The 21,673-nt window shown below is 40.2% G+C and overlaps 1 protein-coding gene across 1 annotated transcript in view; it reads right to left on the reverse strand.

Annotated features, from left to right (window-relative positions):
• The window catches only part of LOC134205184 (neurotrimin), a 972,131-nt gene that overhangs the window by 844,145 nt on the left and 106,313 nt on the right, over positions 1-21,673 (reverse strand). Inside the window, exon 2 of the mRNA XM_062680202.1 lies at positions 11,439-11,834. Coding sequence (XP_062536186.1) covers positions 11,439-11,718 — 280 coding nt within the window. The 5' untranslated portion in view covers positions 11,719-11,834. The remainder of the gene's footprint in view (positions 1-11,438; positions 11,835-21,673) is intronic.

Below are 21,673 nucleotides of genomic sequence, written 5' to 3' on the forward strand. Positions count from 1 at the left end.
TGTGCATTTTTTTCCTTAATTTGCTTGTCACACAATAAAAATGAGCTTTAACCTTACAAGGTAGTACTTGGACGAAAGCTTCCAAATATATCTGTTAGCTGAAGATATTAAAACGAATATTGGTGTTAAAATCACTCCGTACGACTTGACCTTTCGGCGAGCCGCACTTTTGTTTTGCTTTGATTGTTTCGTACAAAGTGAATTTGACACCAATATCCGTTTTATTACCCTCAGCAGATAGATATATTTGAAAGCTTTCGATCAAGTGCTAATTTGTATGGTCAAAGCTCATTTTGTGTGTAAGAAGTAAATTAAGGAAAAAAAACACCCAAAGTGCTGAGCACCACTGGTCTACCTCAAGATGTGTCTATAGAAGCGTCTGATTCCTCTGTTGAAGCAACGCGAGGCCCCTACGGTCTTAAGGCCGGATCTCGCTTCGTGCCACTATTCAAATGTTGTCCTGGAGCAGTACGAAGCCAACGGCTTTTCGTACCCAAGGACATTGGAAGCCCCCAACGCACCAGAACAAAAAAAGAGTAGCAGGCACTACGGAAGCATTCCAAGAAGGCCAAATCTGAGGAAGACATGAAGAAAATGTGGATTTCCGTACAGAAGAAGCTGCAGCCAGATGTTGTACAGAAACTAATGCGTGAAGTTAAGCGTAAGGTCCGAGCGCACGGTTATGGTATTGAAGTTGAATGAAACAAATATGCCAAAAGATTAGGTTGTATATTATTGTCTAAACGTTTGAAATCGATCGGTCTACTAGGTAATTGGCTACAGCGTTTTTTCCGTGATTTAATGTGGGACAACCTTTTGGTCAACGCACCAAAAATCGAGTTTTTACCTCCTAGGTGGAATCTGAGCCACTATACGCTAGTGAAAGATAGTGCGTATCAGTGGAGAGCACTCAGTAGGTGTTCAATAACAGATGTCTTCGGTACATAATTCGTGTAATCAATCAAAGCGTGATCAAACCTGTTTCGCATCGAACGCAGAACTTTCGCGAGATCTTGATGATTGGTTCTGTTGTGTGCAGCCGGAAAGTAAATAAATCAGTTCCAGTGCGCGATCGAAAGTTTTATCAATCGGAATTCGGTTCGTCCGCGAAATCTGCTCCGAATATCAGATTATTGATTGGTGCGTGACGGATCGTGAGTAAAACATTTTCAATGTGTATTGATGTTTGCCATCCCATTGATCGCATTACTTACCGAAAAGAATCCGGATAAAATCTAGACCAACATTTGAACAGGGCGGGACAGCAAAAATTTATTCCTTCTGATTCTTTGTACACATATATAGCGTCTACATATACCAAAAATCAGAAGGAATAAATTTTGGCTGTTACGCCCTTTTCAAATGTTGGTCTAGAAATATCCTTTATTAATAACATAATATCCTATCCCTGCATAATATCCCTTTCGATAAAACTACATTTTTTATCGTATGATTTGCTTGACCGTGAAGTTTATTTAGCTTCGGCCAAACATCTTATTCGGCCTACTACTATCTGTTTAACTTATTCGTTTTGACGAAGCCGAGCTGCTGCCATCTAGTGAAAACGGACGTGTGCGTGAAATCACTGTGTTCCAACATGGTGAAGAAAGGAACTCATTGGCGTAGCCACAGGGGTGGTTTTGGTCAATAGCACCCCCCCCCCCACCGACCCAAGAGAAAACATTTTCATAAGAAAATTTTTTGTTCGAAAAAAAAATGTTCGGAAAACCGATGCTGGGTCATTAGGCCAAAGGCCATTAGGCCGAACGGTCATTAGGCCGAACGGTCATTAGGCCGAACGGTCATTAGGCCGAATGGCCATAAGGCAGAATGAGAACTGAAGAGTGAGAAATGAGTAGTGCGCAATGAGGAAGAAGTAGAAAGGAAAAAGGAGGAAGAAAGAAGAAGGAAGAAGGAAGAAGGAAGAAGGAAGAAGGAGAAGGAAGAAGGAAGAAGGAGAAGGAAGAAGGAAGAAGGAAGAAGGAAGAAGGAAGAAGGAAGAAGGAAGAAGGAAGGAGGAAGAAGGAAGACGGAAGAAGGAAGAAGAAAGAAGGAAGAAGGAAGCAGGAAAAAGGAAGAAGGAAGAAGGAAGAAGGAAGAAGGATGAAGGAAGAAAGAAGAAGGAAGAAGGAAGAAGGAAGAAGGAAGAAGGAAGAAGGAAGAAGGAAGAAGGAAGAAGGAAGAAGGAAGAAGGAAGAAGGAAGAAGGAAGAAGGAAGAAGGAAGAAGGAAGAAGGAAGAAGGAAGAAGGAAGAAGGAAGAAGGAAGAAGCAAGAAGGAAGAAGGGAGGAGGAAGAACCAAAAAGGGAGAAGGAAGAAGGAAGAAAGAAGAAGGAAGAAGGAAGAAGGAAGAAGGAAGAAGGAAGAAGGAAGAAGGAAGAAGGAAGAAGCAAGAAGGGAGGAGGAAGAAGGAAGAACCAAAAAGGGAGAAGGAAGAAGGAAGAAGGAAGAAGGAAGAAAGAAGAAAGAAGAAGGAAGAAGGAAGAAGGAAGAAGGTAGAAGGAAGAAGGAAGAAGGATGAAGGAAGAAGGAAGAAGGAAGAAGGAAGAAGGAAGAAGGGAGGAGGAAGAAGGAAAAAGAGGGGGGGGGGAAGGAAGAAAGAAGGAAAAAGAGAGAAGGAAGAAGGAAGAAGGAAGAAGGAAGAAAGATGAAGGAAGAAGGAAGAAGGAAGAAGGAAGAAGGAAGAAGGAAGAAGGAAGAAGGAAGAAGGAAGAAGGAAGAAGGAAGAAAGAAGAATGAGGAAGGAAAAAAGAACGAAGAAGAAAGAAGAAAGAAGAAAGAAGGAAGAAGAAAGAAAGAAGAAGGAAGAAGGAAGAAAGAAGAAGGAAGAGGGAAAAAAGAAGAAGGAAGAGGGAAGAAAGAAGAAGGAAGAGGGAAGAAAGAAGAAAAAAAGAAGAAAGAAGGAAGAAGGACGATGGAAGGAGGAAGAAGAAAGAAGGAATAAGGAAAAAGGAAGAAGGAAGGAAGAAAGAAGGAAGAGGGAAGAAAGAAGAAGAAAGAAGGAAGTAGAAAGAAGAATGATGGAAGGAGGAAGAAGAAAGAAGGAAGAAGGAAGAATAAAAAAGAAGGAGGAAGAAAGAAGGAAGAAGGAAGAAAAATTAATAAAAAAGAAGAAGGAAGAAAGAAGGTAGAAGGAAGAGGGAAAAAGAAAGAAGGAAGAAGAAAAAAGGAAAAAAAAAGTAGAAGGAAGAAGTAAAAGGGAAGAAGGAAGAAGGAAAAAGGAAGAAGGACGAAGGAAGATAGAAGAAGGAAGAGAGAAGAAGAAAGATTCAAGAAGGAATAAGGAAGAAGGGGTGAGGTGAAGGCGAAACTTCTCATTTTTCACTTCTTGCTTCTTTTTGCTAATTCGGCCTAATGGCCTGACACCCGGAAAGCACCTAACCCCCCCCCCCAGACCAATTTTCCGGCTACGCCACTGAAGGAACTATATTTTAAAACGTGTGTGAAACTGACTAAACACTTTTAAATACGTAGGGTTAGAATTTTGGAAAACTACGTGTTGCGCTACTAACCACACATGTTATTTTGCCCAAAAATATTATTTTGAGTGGACCCGATTTCAAGCATGTTCATTTCTTTCTATACTCGATTGCATAGCAGATTCTGCCCGTTCTCGATTCACTCTCTGCTGATCGAAGTAGCATAGAAATTTGCCCAAGTTCAATCGTTGCTCGATAATTTTCAGTGAGTGAGTCCGATTGCACTCATATGATTGTAATCAGACTTGCTATCTTCCCATATAAATCGGATATACTGACAGCAAAACGTTAGATGCGACGCATCGTTTGCAGTACCTACGCGGCGCTGCATGTGCTTTAGGGGCATATCCAGTTAAGGGTTTGTAGTTATAGACAGTGGCGTAGCCACGGGGGTTGTTTTGGACAACAATATCGGTTCCACCTTATGCATGAAGGCTGTTCTCCAAGGAAGGATTCGGTGTGCTAAGCTGCTAGTATTAGCTGTAGAATCGCCGGTCGAGACGGACACCGGCAAGAGCTTCTGGGCTGAGCAGACTTGTTTCTGCGGAAGACACACTTGTGCTGAATCGAGTGAACAGTGTGCCCTAGCACTTATGCTGGGTAAGTTAGCGCCCTGTGGTAAGTGGTCGATATTTGATATTTCTGGTTACTCCTGAAGGATGGAGACGGATATCTAATGTAATCAAACTGTACAGTTCATAAATTTAATGGAACTTACTTGTAGGAATAGTAGTATGCCGGAAACTTCTGTGGTGATACCAGTCGGTCACGACGGTAATGGCTACTAGCCGTTCCTGGCGGAGTTCCGCTTGTTATTATCCGTTTAGGATGGTACGGGTGACGCCAAGAGTGGCGAAACATTAAACGTATTTTAATATTATGTTCTCCGACGTGTTATTTTACTTAGGTCTCCGGAGCAGGCAATATACGCAATAGACGAGGCAATAGATGTTCAATTGAGCTACGACTTCTTCCGTTAAATATAGTTCCTTTTTGTTTTTTATTGACAAAAAACTGTTTTTCCCGTGATGCCAAATAATCAAAAAAGCCAGTGCCGCCAAAAAAATATTATTTTTATCTCGGCACATTTCGGCACACTTCGGCACAAAATAAGGCACAATTAATCAATCTGAAAGTGTGCCGAGTGGTTTACCCCTTGTGAAAACCGAAATTTTAAACTCCAAAATAGCGAGGCGATACGTTCAAACTGTGCTTAGCACATACGCCTATGCTTGGATTTGATCAATGTAAAGTCAAATGAATAAGCCCCTTTAAACGTCCCCACTTTCATGCATCTCCTTATTGCGCATCCAATTCAAGCAACGTACACTTCATCTACATCGTATCCACATCAGTTCCAATCCGATGGAAGCAAAATTCTTATGGCCCATCCAGAATGGTAAGCGCAGCGGCACGGTTTGACAGAAAATACATGGGTTAACTGTCAAAACGCACCGCAGCGCTCAACCTTGTGGGGGGCCTTTACTGTGGTTACCCCTTTTCCTGCGCCGAAAAATTTTAGTGAGCGTCGACTTACATTCGCGTCGACAACATTATCCAATCGCTCACCCCGAGACTGCACGCTGGATCGAATCTAGAAACGAGAATGAACTGCCGATTTTCGCTTCTGATTCAATCGTCATACGATTCACCCGAACGGCAAGTACCACACTCGCTCGATCGGAGTATGTTTACTCATAGACAGGATTCATTGAGAGCGACTACAGCCGCACCTGCTATCAGCAGAGAAAATAAATGAGGGTCACTCATGCTCTGCGCCGAGTGAATCGGAAAAAAAATCCAAAATGAACGTTCACCGATCCGAGTGAAACCATCACTGAAGGCAACCAAATAAGTTTCGGATAATTTTGAGGATTTTCAAAACGTTCTTTTAAAAAATCCGAGGAGTTTTTTGGTATCAACCAAAAGGGGGGGCGCTTGACATTGCGGATACCAGTAGGAAATATTTTTTATTGATTTAATTTTAATAATATAAAATTTGTACCGGCCTAATTTCACTTTAGTGATAGTGATAAATGAAATTTCTAACTCGTAAAATCTAACTATTTTCGGCTTAAATTCAACGGTTTAATAAGCATTTTAAGCCAATGGCTATTTCGGCCAAACGTCCAATTGAGCTAAACGCGGTTATATGACTTTCTGCCTAGCATGTTATACAGCCATGTGGTATTTGGCCTTCTCCGCCGCATACAGTCTATCAAGAGACGCAATGGCAATTAGTGCACGACCTCAGATTTTCAGAAATTAGTGATCAGGAAGGCCGTTGATGGATGGGGGTATGTGCGTAGTTTGACATTCAGGAACCCATTGAGGTGCGCAGAAGCTTGGTGATTGACTTTTGTGCCAGCTATTTATTTATTTATATGTTTCAATTGTATGGTCTGCATGAAAACTTTATTACTAAAAGGAACATTGTCAGTCATTAAAATATCAGATACGTTGACGTTGGAATCGAAATTAGCAACTCGTTCGTTGAAGCGGCGAATCGTAGCGACAAAGCAGCTGTTGTTGGCATAGTTCGAGCTTTGAACTGCTTCATACAACAAATCTCTAGGCCGCAGTGTACGAGAGGGTGTGCAAAGCTGTATCTTTGTCAGCAAACCAGGTACATCGTATTCGGAGAGCAATAATTTAGCGCTAAAAACTGCTTGAGCCACATTCTTCCGCTTTCCAAGAGTATCCAGTCTTCCAAGGGAGATGGCGTAATGACTAGCGGACGAACTTATGCTGGACAGCTTCCAACCGAGCCGTCCATACGGCCTAATAAGGATTCCAAACAACTTAAGCAAATTCCAAATGAGACCGCACTAACGAGCAATAGAGTGCTTTGAATCACGAAAGATTTCAAAATTCACTTATTTTGAAAATTCGAGCTGGCGATTATCAATAGTAGTAGATAAGTGACGACTGTAGGTTAATCTATAATCCAACATGACACCATAAGATCTTTGATACAATTATTGTATTAAAATAATACAGATTTGTATTATTTTAATACAATATTTGTATAAAAATCTTACAGAATTGTATATACCAAGTTTTTATACAATAATTGTCAGATTTGTTTTTTGGGTGTACTGCGAATACGGCCTTCTACGGATTACGTAACCAGCTTAGTGTGTAGCTCCAAATGGCTGGAGCGAAATGCGTTGACAGCAGCTCTCCGTCGGTGCGTATCCACGCCACGGAGATCTGACAAGAAGAGGCCAAGTCATGGCTTGCTGCTAACCATTTGACACGCTGAGGTGGTAATATATAATCACACGCTGATGGTAACTTACTCAAACCCCACATTCCCCCTCTTCTCTTACAAAAAAGGAACAAAAAAATCATCTAGCATAGGAAGCAGTGTTTTTTTTAACCTTATTTTTGCGAGACGATAATGAACGTCCCGACGCTCTTTGTGATTTTCCAAACCACAATCCATTTTCCAGCGGTCATCCCGACGACGCGCTTTGTGATTTTCCAAACCACAATTCATTTTCCAGCGGTCGTCCCAACGCGCTTTGTGGTTTTCCAAACCACAATCCATTTTCCAGCGATCATCCAGACGCGCTTTGTGGTTTTCCAAACCACAATCCATTTTCCAGCAGTCAGCCCGACGCGCTTTGAGATTTTTCAAACCACAATCCATTTTCCAGTGGTCTTTCAGACGCGCTTTGTGATTTTCCAAACCACAATTCATTTTCCAGTGGTCGTCCCGACGCGCTTTGTGATTTTCCAAACCACCATCCATTTTCAAGCGGTCTCCCCGACGCGCTTTATTGCAATACGAACCACTTTGGTTATAATTTCTTTCAAACCATTAAATACTGTATTTTTCGAATATTAGACACTTGAATTCAACTCACCTTTTGAAATCAGCGTCAGGATACAAAAAAACAACCTGGCAGGATCGCCAAAATGTGTGTAGCTCCAAATGGCTGGAGCGAAATGCGTTGACAGCAACTCTCCGTCGGTGCGTATGTACGCCACGGAGATCTGACAAGAAGAGGCCAAGTCATGGCTTGCTGCTTACCGATTGACACGCTGAGGTGGTAATATATAATCACACGCTGATGGTAACTTACTCAAACCCCACACTTAAATCCCGCAACACGCAGACGGAAACGAAATTTGCTGTATATAAAACTCTGATTCTACCAGTGACCCTTTATGGACATGAAGCATGGACGATAAAAGAGGCAGACCGGAGAGCTTTCGGGGTTTTCCAGCAGAAAGTGCTGCGTACAATACTCGGAGGGAAACTAGCCCTAGTTGTATAAAGTAAACAAAGAAGAAAATATTGTGAATCGAATGAAATACGGCGGTGCGAATGTTTGAAGAAAGAATAGCGAAAACAATATTCAACAAAGAACCGTATAGTGGCCGTCGACTTCGTGGAACGCCACGAGCACACAAGTTGTAAGCAATTATTAGGAAGAGGACTATTTCAGCGTACAATAGCGTTTGTTTCGATCACACCAATCTTTGAGGACATCCAAAAGTATTTGCAATTCAAGGCAGTTCACCAGGTTTCGAACAACGATGTAGATTTTAGGATCGTCCGCCAACAACAGCAGGATGAAGGTTATATCATTCACGAGGAAGCAGCAATGGACCAAGCGTGCTTCCTCGGGGGAAGTTCGAAAAACCGTTCGAAAAACAAAGAGATGAGTGGGCAACTTGAAACTTTTTAGCAAAAGTATCGGAGCATTTTTCAACACTGTCGAAGGAATATTGCTAGGGCCAGCAGAAAATGAGGATTTGATTCTCTTACAGTGAACTTTCCCTTACTCGATGTTCTGTAACTCGATGAACTCGAACTTGATGACACTCTGTAACTCAATCTCTTACTCGATGATATTCAAAGTCCCATGAATCTAGCATACGCTGTTCCCTCCGTAACTCGATACCTCCCTTACTCGATATTCTTTAAGTCGAACTAATTTTCCAATATATTTTCTTCTCGATAAATCGATGTTGTCAGAAACAATTCACATGCACGATATACAAGGTGTCGGGCCATTTAGAATGCGACTGGGTGAAAAAAGAGTAATGGGAAGTGAGTAGTGATAATTGAAAAGTGAGAAGTGAAAAAAGAGTAATGAGAAGTTCAAAGTGAGAAATTCTATGTGAGAAGTGCGTAGAGAGAAGGGAAAAGTGAGAAGTGAAAAGCGAAAATTGAAAAGTGAAAAGTGAGAAGTAAGAAGTGAGAAGGGAGTAGTGAGAAGTGAGAAGTGAGAAGTGAGAAGTTAGTAGCGATTTTCAGAAGTGAAAAGTGAGAAGTGAGAAGAAGAATTGAGATATAAGAAGTGAAAAGTGAGAAATAAGAAATGATACGGGAGAAATGGGGCCCTCCTTAGCCGTGTGGTAAAACGCGCGGCTACAAAGCAAGACCATGCTGAGGGTGACTGGGTTCGATTCCCGATGCCGGTCTAGGCAATTTTCGTATTGGAAATTGTCTCGACTTCCCTGGGCATAAAAGTATCATCGTGTTAGCCTCATGATATACGAATGCAAAAATGGTAACTTGGCTTAGAAACCTCGCAGTTAATAACTGTGGAAGTGCTTAATGAACACTAAGCTGCGAGGCGGCTCTGTCCCAGTGTGGGGATGTAATGCCAATAAGAAGAAGAAGAGAAATGAATAGTAAGAAGTGCTAAATTAGAAGTGAGTATTGATTGTCAGAAGTGAGAAGTGAAACGTGAGAGGTAAGAAGTGAGAAGTGAGAAATGAGAAGATAGAATTGAGAAGTGAGAAGAGCACAAAAATATGTTTGAAATAATAAGTGAGTAGTGTTTGTGGGAAGTCAAAAGTGAGATGTGAGAAGTGAGAAAAGAAAAGTAAGAAGTGGGTAGTGATAAGTGAGAAATGAGAAGTCAGAAGTGTGTAGTGAGAAGTGAAAAATTAAAAGAAAGAAGTGGGAAGCGAGAAGCGAAAAATGTGAAAGGAGAAATGGGAAGTAAAAAGCAGCAAGTAAAGACCGAGATGAGAGAAATTAGAAGTGAGATGTAACTAGTGGGAAATTAGATGTGAAAATTGAAAATTTTGAAAATAATCCAAATTCCTTCAAATTTATTTCTTCCTACTTCTTCCTTTTATTTTTTCTTCTTCTGTTTCCTTTTCTCTCACTTCTCACCTCTTGCTTCTGTTTTCCTGACAACTCACTCCCTACTTCTTACTTCATAACTGTCAAAACTCACTTTTCCCCACACGTGTCCCCTTACTCATTTCGTACTTCCCACTACTCACTTCTTACTTGGTACTGCACACTCACTTCTTTTTCTCAGTACTCTCTTCTCACTACTCTGTACTCACTGCGCACATCTCATTTCTCACTTTTCACTATTCACTTTGAATATCTTTCTTATCGCTTCACTTAGTAAGAAAACAATTCTAACTGTTCGGCCAAATGACCATTAACCATATTTCCACATGCTGTGCAAAGTGTATCTGTGAATAAAAAATATCTCGATACTTACCTAACTCAATCGTCCCTTCAATATTAAATAAGGGAAAGTTGATTGTAATAGCCGAAACAATCATATGAGTCTCAACGTAAAAAACGTCAGCTTGAGACCACGAAGCTACTGAGATAACGGACGAGAAATTCTCACCAGGTTGTATTTGTCCTTAGAATTCAATGCAACGTCGTTGTCCAGGAATTGACGGGAGACCGATTTCATTCGTCTTAGTATTAAAGAATGACCAAAACCGGCGTCGGAGATTCTACTACATACGACACACATAGTCACAGTTGAAACCGTTAACTGCTGAGTCGATATTCAACTCGTTCAATGCGCTTCAGTCGAATCTGGACAAACTACGTCGGAGTGATTGGAAATCAGTCTTGCGGAAATTCAAGCCATCGACATCCGAACTATCGTCAATGTAAACATGACAGCGATTTGCAATAAAAATATCCAAAACAGGATGATGATTATCAAGAGGAACGTTGCCTCGATGACCGCACAGTCAAGAATTGAATTTTCGTCCACGAATATCAAATCCAAGAAATGTGATTGAAAATTAGGTATAAAATAAATCTGATTAATCCAAGAAAAGTAGTTCCTTTGATGAGAAGGTGGCTGACAGGAGTAGTCGTCAAATTTTCCGAATCAAGAAACGCAAACCCGATGGCCAGAGGGTGACTCCATACAAATATCAGACAAAACCCAAAAAATAGCACGCTAGTTCTAAAAAACGGAATTAGAAATAGTATTTTTCGGTAAAAAAGGTACGTGAAAAGTTATTTTTGTATCATTGGAGGGATAATGTAATGACCACGAATAAATGTAAGCAATGACAACTGGGCGATTCAATTATAACGTTCACTACCTTTTTTCCACTACTCATTCCCCCCTCCATCACGCTTTTTTGTATATCTAGTATAGGTACTGTCACAAAAGCTTAGACTCCCGCACTCCTAAAACCTGCAACGTCATTGTTGTACGACCTCTTATCAGTTAAATCTTCGGCTTTTCTGTTATGCATCCTTCTTATTTTCGATAAATGAAAAAGACACGAACTCCACTAGATGAATTGAAAAAAGCTTTTTTTTTATAAATCTGTTTGAATGAATATGAGGAAAGGGGAGAGAATGATTGAATGCTGCTTTATTGGTAGACGACTATTATCATAAAATAGAAAAGCGCATTAGGCGCCGGTAGGCAAAGCAAACTAATCTGTCACTATGATTGGTAGCACAAAAACTCAACTCTATTCATATATGTCCCTTGCTACCACAGCATGAAGCAAAACTCTCTTGACCGCATTCTAAGTGAAAAGTTGCTTCCGACTGTGGTATCTGCCAACATGGGACAATCATGCGTACACTTACTGCACGCGGTAGTTATCAATAACTGAATAACCCGTCGATGGATCCATCCAGCCTAGCAATTATTCTCCGAAATGACTTTCCCCCGAGTGGATCGCCCGATCTAATACTAGCACTCACCTCTATTGGAGATTGCCGCATCTGTCGTTGGCACTAATAAAACCACGAACAGCAACAGGCAGCTGGCTAGTGAGGGCAGGACGCAATCGAAACTCCGATAACGTCCGCCGGATCGCCGGACTGGAACGAGTCGCGAAAAGCAATCTATCGGAGTCATCTGGCTGCCACTGTCGCCGCTGCTGCTGCTGCTGCTCCGGTTATTGGTTGGGGTGCTTTTGATGGTGTCGATTTCGTTGATTGCGGCTTCGTACAAGATCGATCCGTTCGATGTCACACACATTTTGGTTTTGCTTTTGTTTCGTTTCGTGGAATCACTCACTGGCACAATGACGGAAATAGGAAAATATTTTCACCATAAATCCATTTAATTAATCCTTCGAGATGAAAAACAGTTTCCTGAAAGGGGATATGTAAACAAAAATACCTTTTGTTACTAAAATACCTTATTTTAGCGTGAATTATATTAATCGTAGGATGAATGGAATTTTTTCTTCGCCATGAAAATAAAAGAATGTGGAAAACACTGCATGCAATTAAAAAGCAATTATTCGCTAGAACGGAGTGCTTCTTCATTTAGCAGTAAATTGAATCTTACCGTAGAGTGCAGAACGTGAACGTCACAAAAAGCACTATTTTCTTTTACTGCTAGTGCTTTTATGCTCACAATTTGCTATTACAGAGCTAGTGACCATGCCAGTGTAATTTGCTGCGTTTTTTATGCCAGTTTGCAGCATCGTTTAGAGAACATTTTTCGCTCCGCTTAGGCCCCAGGAATTCGAAGCCGTCGTCACTGTGTGTAGCCTTGGTATAATTTCTCGGGAGGTTTTGCGAGGGATTAACCATTCTCTGCATACTTCGAGCATTCGTTCTATGGTAGAACCTAGATTACCTGTGGGTACACATACACAGGACGATGCTTCGTCTGGTCCTCCGAGCTAACTGAAAATAATGAGTACTTGACATAAGGAACAGAATCAATAGCCATTTTGTCCAATGTTTTCACGTACGTTGTTAGACTTTTCGAAGCAATCATACTATAGGATCATGTGCAATCGGAATCTTAATATTATTTACACTTAATGAGACGTGAACCAGAGTACTTATTGTGACTCGAGTTTTAAATTCTAGGTTTATGAGGACGTTTATCGTCGCGAATGGCATGGCGTAGCATCGCGCTAGTTAGCTAAGAATCCCATTTCGAATGGTCTAGGCTTCGTTATACACAGTCCGGAACAAGACAAAAATGTAATACCTATCCAGTGGATGACAGATAGCAGTTCTGCACTAGAACCTTGCAAAATCTTTATAAAATTTTGAAATTTTTATTGAAATTTGGCAGATTTTAATAAAATCATAGTTATTAAATATATATTTGCTATTCTTTTTTCTCTCCTTCATCTGTGGAAGCTGTTTCTGTTCCGAGCGTTTTCTTAGGCAGATGATAGAACTATTATAAAATAAAAGCACTTGTAAGGACGTGGCCAGGTGTGTGGAGAAAATCGGATCCGCTTAATTGTAGATTGTGGCAGATTCACAATCACCGTGGATAAATATGCTTGTCTCTACAACTCCATCTACGATTTGTGAAACGGTTCTCTGCTATGCTCTCATTGTATTAAAATCTCACAATTCTGTTTAATTCTAATATACACTCAACCCTCTTTTTACGTCACTTATTGTGGGGACGTAAACCAAATGTGACGTAAAAAGAATTTTTGCTAAAATTTTTAGTATTTCACTTAATTTATTGATCGTGAGGATACTTTCAAACACATTCACTTGCGTCTTGCATGAGGGATTGTAAGATCTCTCCAAATCCAGGCATATGAGATGTTATAAGATCTCCAAATTGTCCTGGAGTTTGAATCAAATGGTCTACCGAATCAACCAAAGCCTTCATGATGTCCCAAGCCGTGGTATCAACTCAATTATGTCCTCCGAGGATTTGCCTTTCACTTGCGTCTCAAAACCAGACATATGAGGTGTTGTAAGATCTCCAAATTGTCCTGAAGTTTGAATCAAATGGTCTACCGAACCTACAGAGGCTTGCATGATGTCCTCAGCCGCGGTATTATCCCAATCATGCCTTCCGAATATTTGTCTTTCACTTGCGTCTCAAGTACAGGTATATAAGATGTTTTAAAATCTCCAAATTGTCCTGGAGTTTGAATCAAATGGTCTACAGAATCAACCAAGGCTTCCTCGATGTCCAGAGCCGCAGTGTTAACTCAATTTTGTCTTCTGAGTATTGGTCTTTTATTAACGTCTCAAATACAGGTATATGAGAAGTTGTAAGATCTTCAAATTGTCCTGGAGTTAAACTCCAGGACAATTTGAAGATCTTACAACTTCTCAAATGGTCTATCGAATCAACCAAAGCTTTCATGATGTCCTAAGCCGTGCTTTCAACTCAATTATGTTCTCTGCGTATTTGTCTTTCACTTGCGGCTTAAAACAAGACATATGCAGTGTTGTAAGATCTCCAAATTGTCCTGGAGTTTGAATCAAATAGTCTAATGACTCAACCAAGGCGTCAATGGTGCTCCCAGCCGCGGTATCAACCCAATTATGTCCTCCGATGTTTTGTCTTTCACTTATGTCTCAAATCCAGGCATATGAGATGTTTTAAGATCTCCAAATTGTTCTGGAGTTTGAATCATACGTTCTACAGAATCTACTGAGACTTGCACGATGACCTTAGCTGCGGTATCATCCCAATCATCCCAATCATGCCGAGTATTTGTTTTTCACTTGCGTCTCAAGTCCATGTATATGAAATGTTTTAAGATCTGCAAATTGTCCTGGAGTTTGAATCAAATGGTCCACAGAATCAACCAAGGCTTTCACGATGTCCCCAGCCTTGGTGTCAACCCAATTTTGTCTTCTGAGTATCGGTCTTTTACTATCGTTTGAAATACAGGCATATTAGATTTTGTAAGATCTCCAAATTGTCCTGGAGTTCAAATCAAATGATGAAATGAATCAACCAAGGCTTCTATGGAGCCCCCAGTCGCGGTATCATCCCAATCATGCCCTCCGAGTATTTGTCTTTCACTTGCGTCTCAAGTCCATGTATATGAGATGTTTTAAGATCTCCAAATTGTTCTGGAGTTAGAATCAAATGGTCTACCAAATCTACTGAGACTTGCACGATGTCCTCAGTTGCGGTATCATCACACTTATGCCCTCTGAGTATTTTTCTTTCACTTGCGTCTCAAGTCCATGTATATGAGATGTTTTAAGATCTGCAAATTGTCCTGGAGTTTGAATCAAATGGTCTACAGAATCAACCAAGAACATAATTGGGTTATTAAGGCTGTGGCTGGGGATATCATGAAAGCCTTGGTTGAATCGACGGACGATTTGATTCAAGCTCCAGGACGATTTGGAGATCTTAGAACAAGTCATATGCCTACATTTGAGAAGCGAGTGAACGACAAATACTCGGAGGACATAATTGAGTTGATACCGCGGCTGGGGACATCATGGAAACCTCGGTTGATTCGGCAGACCATTTGATTCAAACTCCAGGACGATTTGGAGATCTTACTACATCTCATATGTTTGGATTTAAGACGCAAGTGAAAGAAAAATATTTGGAGGACATAATTGGGTGGTTACCGTGGCTGGAAACATCTTGAAAGACTTGGTTGATTCGGTGGACCATTTGATTCAAACTCCAGCACGATTTGGAGATCTTAGAACAACTCATATGGTTACATTTGGGACGCAAGTGAAAGACAAATACTCGAAGGACATAATTGAGTTGATTCCACGGCTGGGAATATCATGAGAGCTTTGGTTGATTCGGCAGAACATTCGATTCGACAACCAGGAAAATTTGAAGATCTCAGAACTACTCATATGCCTACAATTGAGACGCGATTGAATGACAAATACTCGGAGAACATAATTGGGTTTTTGCAGCGGCTGGGGACATAATGAAAGCCTTGGTTGATTCGGCAGATCATTCGATTCAAACTCCAGGACGATTTGGAGATCTTACTACATCTCATATGTCTGGATTTGAGACGCAAGTGAAAGACAAATACTCGGAGGACATAATTGGGTTGATACCGCAGCTAGGGCGATTTGGAGATCTTAGAACATCTTATATGCCTGGATTTGAGACGCGAGCGAAAGACAACTACTTGGAGGACATAATTGGGTGGTTACCGTGGCTGGATACATCATGGAAAACTTGGTTGATTCGGTAGACCATTTGATTCAAACTCCAAGACGATTTGGAGATCTTACTACATCTCATATGTCTGGACTTGAGACCCAAGTGAAAGACAAATACTCGGAGGCAGAGCTGTAAATATTCGAATATTTTTTATGCAGCCCATCGGCCTTCTTTGTCACTTCACTTCTAAACATATTCATATTCGGCTCTGCACCGTCAATTTTCAGAATGAATATGGGTCAGTGAGTATTTATTTGAATATCACAAATTAATAAATAACCGTAAAACTGAACATATTTTTTATGATTTAAATAAATACACGCACAGATCTAACGCCGACGTTCAACTGAGGGGCATTTTTAGCATCAAATGTCAATATAATCAAGGCTAATTTTGTTTTTTTCGCGCGCAGTTACCATACTCAATGGTAATCAATTGAATGAATTTATGAAGAAGTAAACTGAGTAAGTCATTCTATGTTATAAATAATCAAAACACGAATGTCAAAATTCGGAGTGAATGTGCTTCATGAAAGTGAATATTTATGCTCTGCTCGGAGGACCTAATTGGGTTGATACCAAAGCTATGGATATCATGGAATCCTTGGTTGATTCTGTAGACCATTTGATTCAAACTCCAGGGCGATTTGGAGATCTTACTACATCTCATATGTCTGGATTTGAGACCCAAGTGAAAGACAAATACTCGGAGGACATAATTGGGTTGATACCAAAGCTATGGACATCACGGAAGCCTTGGTTGATTCGGCAGACCATTTGATTCGAACTCCAGGACGATTTGGAGATCTTGCTACATCTCATATGTCTGGATTTGAGACCCAAGTGAAAGACAAATACTCGGAGGACATAATTGGGTTGATACCGCTGCTGGGGACATCACGAAAGCCTAGGTTGATTCGGCAGACCATTTGATTCAAACTCCAGGGCGATTTGGAGATCTTACTACATCTCATATGTCTGGATTTGAGACCCAAGTGAAAGACAAATACTCGGAGGACATAATTGGGTTGATACCAAAGCTATGGACATCATGGAAGCCTTGGTTGATTCGGCAGACCATTTGATTTGAACTCCAGGACGATTTGGAGATCTTGCTACATCTCATATGTCCGGATTTGAGACCTAAGTGAAAGACAAATACTCGGAGGACATAATTGGGTTGATACCGCTGCTGGGGACACCACAAAAGCCTTGGTTGATTCGGCAGACCATTTGATTCAAACTCCAGGGCGATTTGGAGATCTTACTACATCTCATATGTCTGGATTTGAGACCCAAGTGAAAGACAAATACTCGGAGGACATAATTGGGTTGATACCAAAGCTATGGACATCATGGAAGCCTTGGTTGATTCGGCAGACCATTTGATTCGAACTCCAGGACGATTTGGAGATCTTGCTACATCGCATATGTCTGGATTTGAAACCCAAGTGAAAGACAAATACTCGGAGGACATAATTGGGTTGATACCGCGGCTTGGGACATCATGATAGCCTTGGTTGATTCGGCAGACCATTTGATTCAAACTCCAGGACAATTTGCAGATCTTAAAACAACTCATATGCCTACATTTGAGACTCAAGTGAAAGACAAATACTCGGAGGACATTTTTGGGATGAATCCGGGGCTGAGGAGTCTTGTGAATTCTTGGATGACCAGGAAAGGAACGGCTGCTTAAGGCATATTGAGTTTGGTTTGGAGCATGAACCATTTTAAAAAAGAGATAACAGCCCATCGGTTACGCAGGTGGACCTCAAGACCTATATTCCAGGGAATTCTTGTATGACCTGGAACGGAATTTGGTTTAATATATCAAATAGGGCATAAACCATTTTTTACAAGAGATAACAGCTCTTTCGCTACGCTTGCAGAGCTTAGGTCCTTGGTTACGCGTGTAGACTCCAGGAAATTCTTGGATGACCTGGAACGGAACAATTGTTGAAGGCAAATGATGAATATACAGAGCATCTACTTTGTTCTTTGGGTTTCTAAGAGTGCCTTTATATAGGCTTACTTTTGGATGTCAATAATGTTACAAATTCTGTTTACGTCACGTGCCGTAAAAAGGAGGCCGTAAAACGAAGTGACGTATAAAAAACTGCCGTAAAAAGAGGATTGAGACCTAGTCCTCCCTGCAAAAGAAAATCACTTCAATAAAGAAAAAATATGGTAGTTGTATAAAAGGGTTTTTTTTTTGTATTAGAACCTTGCTGAAGCTGTGTATGTCAAGATTGTATATATTATATGTATATATAATTGTAAGAATTGCTTTTTTGGGACATAAATCTCGTCGTTACGTACAAAATTGCCAAAGAAGAACTGTAAAAGCATGTGTTATAATTTAAAACGCAAACATATTACGGGAAAATGACGGCTTTGTCATATTTTGGTCTTGTATTGTCAGGGTTTTCTTAATTCAAACATTCGGAAATTCAGCAAAACCTTTGATATACAAAAATTCTACTGACCAACGAAATGTCCTATTTAAATAAACCCCACTGTCAATAATAGGCGAAAACCTGCCATAGCCGTCATTTCCCCTATTGTCAATTCATTCAGTTCCAGTTACAAATTCAAGCAATTCATACTCAGAAAATTTCATGATCTCCTTCGCCAAGAAGTTTTTCTGTGCGTCTATCCTTCTATATCCCGTTTGCATCATTTCCATTCCTCACCCATAAACGAACGGTTCGCCAAGATAGGAAGGTCATACCGATACGGCCAAAGTTGATACAAAAGTAATCGAATAGAATGGAAAATTTCAGCTAGCTTACCCCCTCCCATACGCTGTTCACCGAATTCACCCTGCGCCCATCCATGCCTACACTCTGCCTCTTATTACGATGCCATAAACCAATCTCCCGAAGAGCCTCGAAAACTGCCAACAAATTGGACCGAAAGGGTCTGGCCCAGCGAAGCAGTTCTACTGTTTTAGTAACTGGCGGAGGAATGAAAAGGTTACGGAAAGAACTGGCAAGGTTACAAAACGAGCGGGTGGCCATTTGTAGTTGATTCCTCCGTGCGCGCGCTCTGTCTCTCTGCATCGCTCGGTACTTCCATATTGGTCCCAGGAACAATTTTAAAGAACATTAAATTTAAATTTATTCCCAACCGTTTACGGGGCGGCTGGCGTTTAACTTTTCTTCGGCGTACTCGGGATTTGAGGCGGAAGGCCTATGCCGATGATGACGACAAAGACAATGCGGTGGGAAGTATTGGACAGATGGAATGAGCCGGGTCGGATTATACGAGAAAGTTAGAAATTGCAATGCCATTGAAATCATGTCTCGTCATGCGATCAAATTACTTTTAGCACAGTTGACAGTTTGGGAGGTTCGCGAAGATTTGTGGGCGGTCGAATTTCCGGATTTGATTTGCAATAAGCATCGAATGATTTTGGCTGATCATTGGGTACTGTTCTAGAAGAATCTGCATAATAAATTGAATTCGGCTAATTCCTAAGAATAAAACAATTTGGGTAATCATGAGAAATATCAGATATCGGTGTTTATACGACCAGGTCACAAATTTGGGGTTGATTTATTGAGTAACGGTGATTAAACCAATAAAATAAAGTCACAAATTGGATACCACTTTATTTTTTCAATACTGTTCAAGAGCACTAGTTAAAATAGGGGAAGGGGGGCAATATGCCCTAGCTAAGCAAACACTGCCTTATTGCCTTATTTGTAACGCTATTCATGGGCATTTTTACATTATGCAACAGTTAAACAAGATGCTAGTTGATGCCATTCAAAAATTATCAAAAATCTCAATCATATTGATAATATTCACATTTCAAAAAAAGTGGTGATATTCTGTTGCCGGAAAACTCATGAGGCAAAACGCCTTTTAGCTGCCAGCTCCTAGGGAACAAAGCACCACGCGTCGGCGAATTAGCATTCTGGTATGGATAGTGTCACTAGGGCGTTTTGCCTCGCCAAAATGTTAGATTTTTCTTCAAAATCTGGAAATTTTCGGTTTTTCCGACCTTCCCATACACTATTTTGAAACTTTTTTCGCCTAACCTACATAATTTTAGATCTAGTTTTGTTACGGCTATCTTAATGACGGTAAATATGAGGGAAACCACAAAAGGCGTTTTGGCTCTGGGGGGCGTTTTGGGGCCTCTTCCCCTACCTATACCGCGCATAAGGGTAAAAGAATGGTAGATCATTTGTTTATTTATGCTGAACAATCGATTTTAATTTAGCACTGCAAAATTATAACGTCAGGTTGGGGCTTTGGATAATAGGAGGAAAACAACATGTGATGAATTTAAAATTTGTTAGATCAAAAAATGGTTTGGCCAACAATCTCATTATGCCGGAAGCGACAAACGACCGGAAGGGACATACGGCCGTAATAGTTATTTGTCGGAAAAATCTGTTTACTCAAAATGGTGGTTTGGCCGAAAAAGGTCATACGAAAGAAATGATCGTTTGGGAGAAAACGGCCGTTTTCCGGGAAATGTCATTCGGCCAAAAATGGTATTTGCTAAATATGTATGTAATATGACTATTTCTGACAAACGACTATTCCGGTCAAATAACTCTTTCGGCCAAAGCATAAGTTCGCTAGAACAACATTTTCGGCTGTATGTCAATTTTTGGTCACAGAGTTCAGTGCGTGATTTCTCTTGTTTCGGACAGCAGAACGATCGCGCTGTCGACCGAAATATTGTGTTCTGCATTGCGCGACCGGTAATAAAAATTAATCAGTTCAGTGCGTGATCTCTCTTAAGTAACATTCATACAGCTCTTTGGCATTCGATGTTATTTATTGTGGTTTTATTATGGCAATTGGCTTGCTCTCCAGTTTTGATAAAGCATTTACCATGCATGAATTATGATCCATCTTCAAGCTGTTGCCAAAACCTTTTGTGGCAGGTTATAAATTCCGAATACTATGAAGTTTTAAATATGAATTTATTAGAGCAGCCCTTGCCTTGATTAAACCTGTCTGGGAAGTATCATTAAAACTGTTTGGTGTTTGTTTTATTTGTCATGATGAAATACTTCTTAAACTCGTTTTGTAACTATAAAAGTTACTTTCAGCTTTACATCAGATCAATTGGCATTTGTACTTGATATAAAGAGTCTTATAAAATCCAAACTCTGCAGCTCAAAAAAAAAATCAAAACCAAAAAAGTGGGAAAGTGAGGACGAGTAGTAAGAGCTGAATCTTTCATTTTTTTTAAAGAAATAGCTCTGAAACATCACCACGCTGCTTGCTTACTCATAATATGCATGCAGACAAATTTTCAGCTTTATTAATCACCTTGATATAGAAATTTTCATTTCCGAAATCGCGAGGTGACCAATTTTTAAGAATGAAAGATTGAAGGAAAACACGGTGCGTAGACCCGCTTCAGTCACTATAAAAAATACACTGTTTCCATTAACGGTGGCACGGAAACATTAATTTATGTGTCCGGCTGATAAAGCGCCGTCACCACTAGTGGAGTACTTCATATTTACTTACGTGCATCAATGATCAATTTGAATTCTTTACCCGTAACTTCTATCCATGCCTTCTGTTTTTTTTTGGTAAACTTGAACTGTCAAATTTACTCTAGATATGATCACCATATATGCCGAAAAATTACCATTCAGCATTAGTAACAGTCATTCGAACCTTCATACATGCCCTATCTAAACATTATGATTTTATGGTTGATTTCATCGAAGCAAAACAATGTGAATAAATAGATGGCGAAAAATCATCTCGGATGCCATCGCCATATTTTTTTCACTACAGATTAGGAGAGAATTTGAAATGAAATATCTATTAGTACTGTATTACATTTATGATTTTATATGACATTTTATAAACAAATCAGCTGCAAATAATAAAACGAATTAATAATATGCAATTACCAGATTTTTGTTTTTGTAAACAGATAAGTGCAAATTCAACATAAATTTATTTTTCGAAAAATATTTTTTAAAGCGGGGTTTACTGAGAGCGCATCAGTTATATCGGAGTTTCGCACCATATGACACAATAAATCTCATTTGGCACCAAAA

This window comes from Armigeres subalbatus, chromosome 1 (assembly GCF_024139115.2).
Source record: "Armigeres subalbatus isolate Guangzhou_Male chromosome 1, GZ_Asu_2, whole genome shotgun sequence".
Classification (NCBI taxonomy): domain Eukaryota; kingdom Metazoa; phylum Arthropoda; class Insecta; order Diptera; family Culicidae; genus Armigeres; species Armigeres subalbatus.